This window comes from Octodon degus, unplaced genomic scaffold, assembly GCF_000260255.1.
Source record: "Octodon degus isolate 3935 unplaced genomic scaffold, OctDeg1.0 scaffold00040, whole genome shotgun sequence".
NCBI lineage: Eukaryota > Metazoa > Chordata > Mammalia > Rodentia > Octodontidae > Octodon > Octodon degus.
In genome coordinates this window covers 11,482,367-11,485,007 of record NW_004524616.1, presented here as the reverse complement: position 1 = coordinate 11,485,007, position 2,641 = coordinate 11,482,367, and the positions used below count along the sequence as shown (strand labels likewise).

General features: G+C 44.9%; 1 protein-coding gene across 1 annotated transcript in view; it reads right to left on the bottom strand.

Annotated features, from left to right (window-relative positions):
• The window catches only part of Aldh7a1 (aldehyde dehydrogenase 7 family member A1), a 40,307-nt gene that overhangs the window by 7,469 nt on the left and 30,197 nt on the right, over positions 1-2,641 (bottom strand). The window contains 2 exon segments of the mRNA XM_004631324.3: positions 1,949-1,970; positions 2,034-2,237. Coding sequence (XP_004631381.1) covers positions 1,949-1,970; positions 2,034-2,237 — 226 coding nt within the window.

Here is a 2,641-nt window from a genome sequence, read left to right as displayed (position 1 = left end):
AAGCGAGTTCCCATTCTCTCCACCTTTGCCCCACATGGTTTTACACTATAAAAGTCCCTGGAAGAGACAGCTTCCCGGGGAACTACCCGCTCGGGCCCCCCTCCTGTCCCTCTCTTGGACAGGAGCTTTCTTTCTCTCAATAAATATATTCTGCTCATAACCTCAAAAAAAAAGATAAAGCATGGCCAAAAGTGGTTATTTTAAAATTAATTCTGAAATAAGTAATCTCTACTCACTGTGTTGTACACTGAATTATGCTCCACCCCAAATTCCTATGTTGAAGCATTGGTACTCAATGCGAGCACATTTGGAACAGGACCTTTAAGGAGGCAATTAAAGTCACTGGTTGAGGGGCCAGGGAGATAGCTCAATGGAATACAAGGTCCTGAGTTTGATCCCTGGTACTACCACCAAAAAAAAAAAAAAAAAAAGTCACTGGTAGAGCTCTAACCCAATAGGACTGGATCCTTATAAAAGAAAGACACTAGTGGTATTGTTCCCATCTCAGAAAGGTCACACAAGGTTACAAGAAAGGATTTGGCCAAACAGGGACCAGAAATCGGTCCTGCCTCCAGAATTGGGAGAAAATACATTGTTATCGTTTACGCTGCCTGCACTGGGACATTTTGTTAGGGCAACCACAGCAGAGGAATGCACACTGCATGAAACCCAAACTCTAAGATGATGCACTACACTCCCATAGCCAAGCACCACGTGGCCAAGGTCCTAGCTCAGCTCCTCTTAACATCTTCTCTCCTTTTCCTTCTGTATAACACACCGATACCCAGAGCCAGCAGCTGGGATCCGTCCATCCACTCTCCAACCAGTCTCTGAAATTCTGCTCTCTCCCTCTGGGCTGTGTATATTTATCAAGTCAACCTTATTTACCATCCATTGTGCAGATGGCGATGTGTTTGTTACTCTAATGCCACACTGCATTATAGAACATAAGCATTACACAGACAATAAAGCTATTTCTATAAAAACAAGTCAAATGCATCAGAGAAACCACAACATAAGAAAGGGGAAAAAAATCCAGGCATGGGGGTACACTTCCATAGTCCCAGCACTCTGCGAGACTAAGGGAGAAAAATCACATGTTCTAGTCTTATTTAGCAAGATTCTGTCTCAAAATAAAAAATTAATAAAGGGATAGGGATGTAGTTCAGGTCAAAGACCCTGGATTTAATCTCTAGTACTACCACCAAAATAAATAAACAAACTTGACAACTAGAAGTGGATGTGTCAATAGTTTAGAGAGAAAACTTGCTGTTTTGCAAGACTCAAGTCTCCACAAATTTCAAATTAAATGAAAAAAATACATGTATTCTTATTATATGTACAGTTTTCATAGGCGAAAAATTCCTAAACACATGAAGAAAACACCTTCACTATGTGTCAAACAAATCCCTAGCTGGGCACAGTGGCGCACTCAGACAACCTCAGGTACTTGGGAGGCTGAGACAAAATGACACCAAGTTTGAGGCCATTCTGAGTAACTTAGCAAAAGCCTGCTTCAAAATTTAGAACATAAAAGCAGATGTGTAGGGGTAGGGGTGTGTGTGTGTGTGTGAGTGATTCAGCCTTCCCAAGTTCAGCCCTCAGTACACTGGAGTGGAATCCCAAAAGTAGTTTTATGTATTAAATTAAAATGTTTATTGTAAATATATTTGTGATTTCCTATCTTAACTGTCTCAAGTAACCAATAAATATGGAACCAAGATCTCTGAACACAGGTGACTTACTATGCTATGACAGGTCTCTCTTCTATTACAAGGCTTTAGGGACCCAAGTCAAAAGGTAATATGCCTCTGAGATTCTTGTATGTCCCTCCCAGAAATATTCCAGGGAAAACCCTTGTAAAAGAAACGGGGGGGGGAGGAGGAAGAGCAGGAGGAGGAGGAGGAGGAGGAGAATGACGACAACAACAATGACAACGAGGAGGAGGAGGAACCAGGACCCTTCACCAACTGGCCCAGAGTCCTGTGAGGAGGGCCTGAGGGAAAGAAAGGAAGGCACTGAGTGACCCTTACCTTGCCCCCATAGACCACAGTGCCGCCTCCTTTCTTTGCTTCTTCCACTGCTCCAAGAAACTTGCTCACTGACTCTTTGGTGTGCAGCGGCCCATACAGCACATTAGCTGGGAGGAGAAAGGAAGTTTTGTTGTGCCCCACGCAGCATCACCTAACCATCCCTAGCTTCCTCAGTGAACTGCTCACCAATCCTTCCCACAGCCACTGCACTAAGCAGAGGACCATCCTATTCTTTACAGCATGACCACTGCCCAAGATATTAGTCCCCAGCTGCTGTCTAGTTCAGGAAGAAACTGGCACTGCCCTGTGTGGCCACTGGAAACTGAGAAACACAGAGTAAGAGGAGAGACTTGGGCAGGCCTGTGAGGAGGACCTCTGAACCGAGCCAGCTGTGGAAATGGCTGTGTGGAGGGCATTCTAGCAGAGAGAACAGCAGGAAAGAGCTAAAGGACTGGAGTGCTGAGAGAAGCCAGGAAGGCAGAGCACAGGAACTTATGGAGCCAGAGACAGATCTGGTCAGACGCAAAAGTGGGGGAAGGGTAGGTGTCAAATCCTGAGCACTTGGAAGCCCTCAAAAGCAGGAATCAGGGGCCGGGGAGATGGCTCAG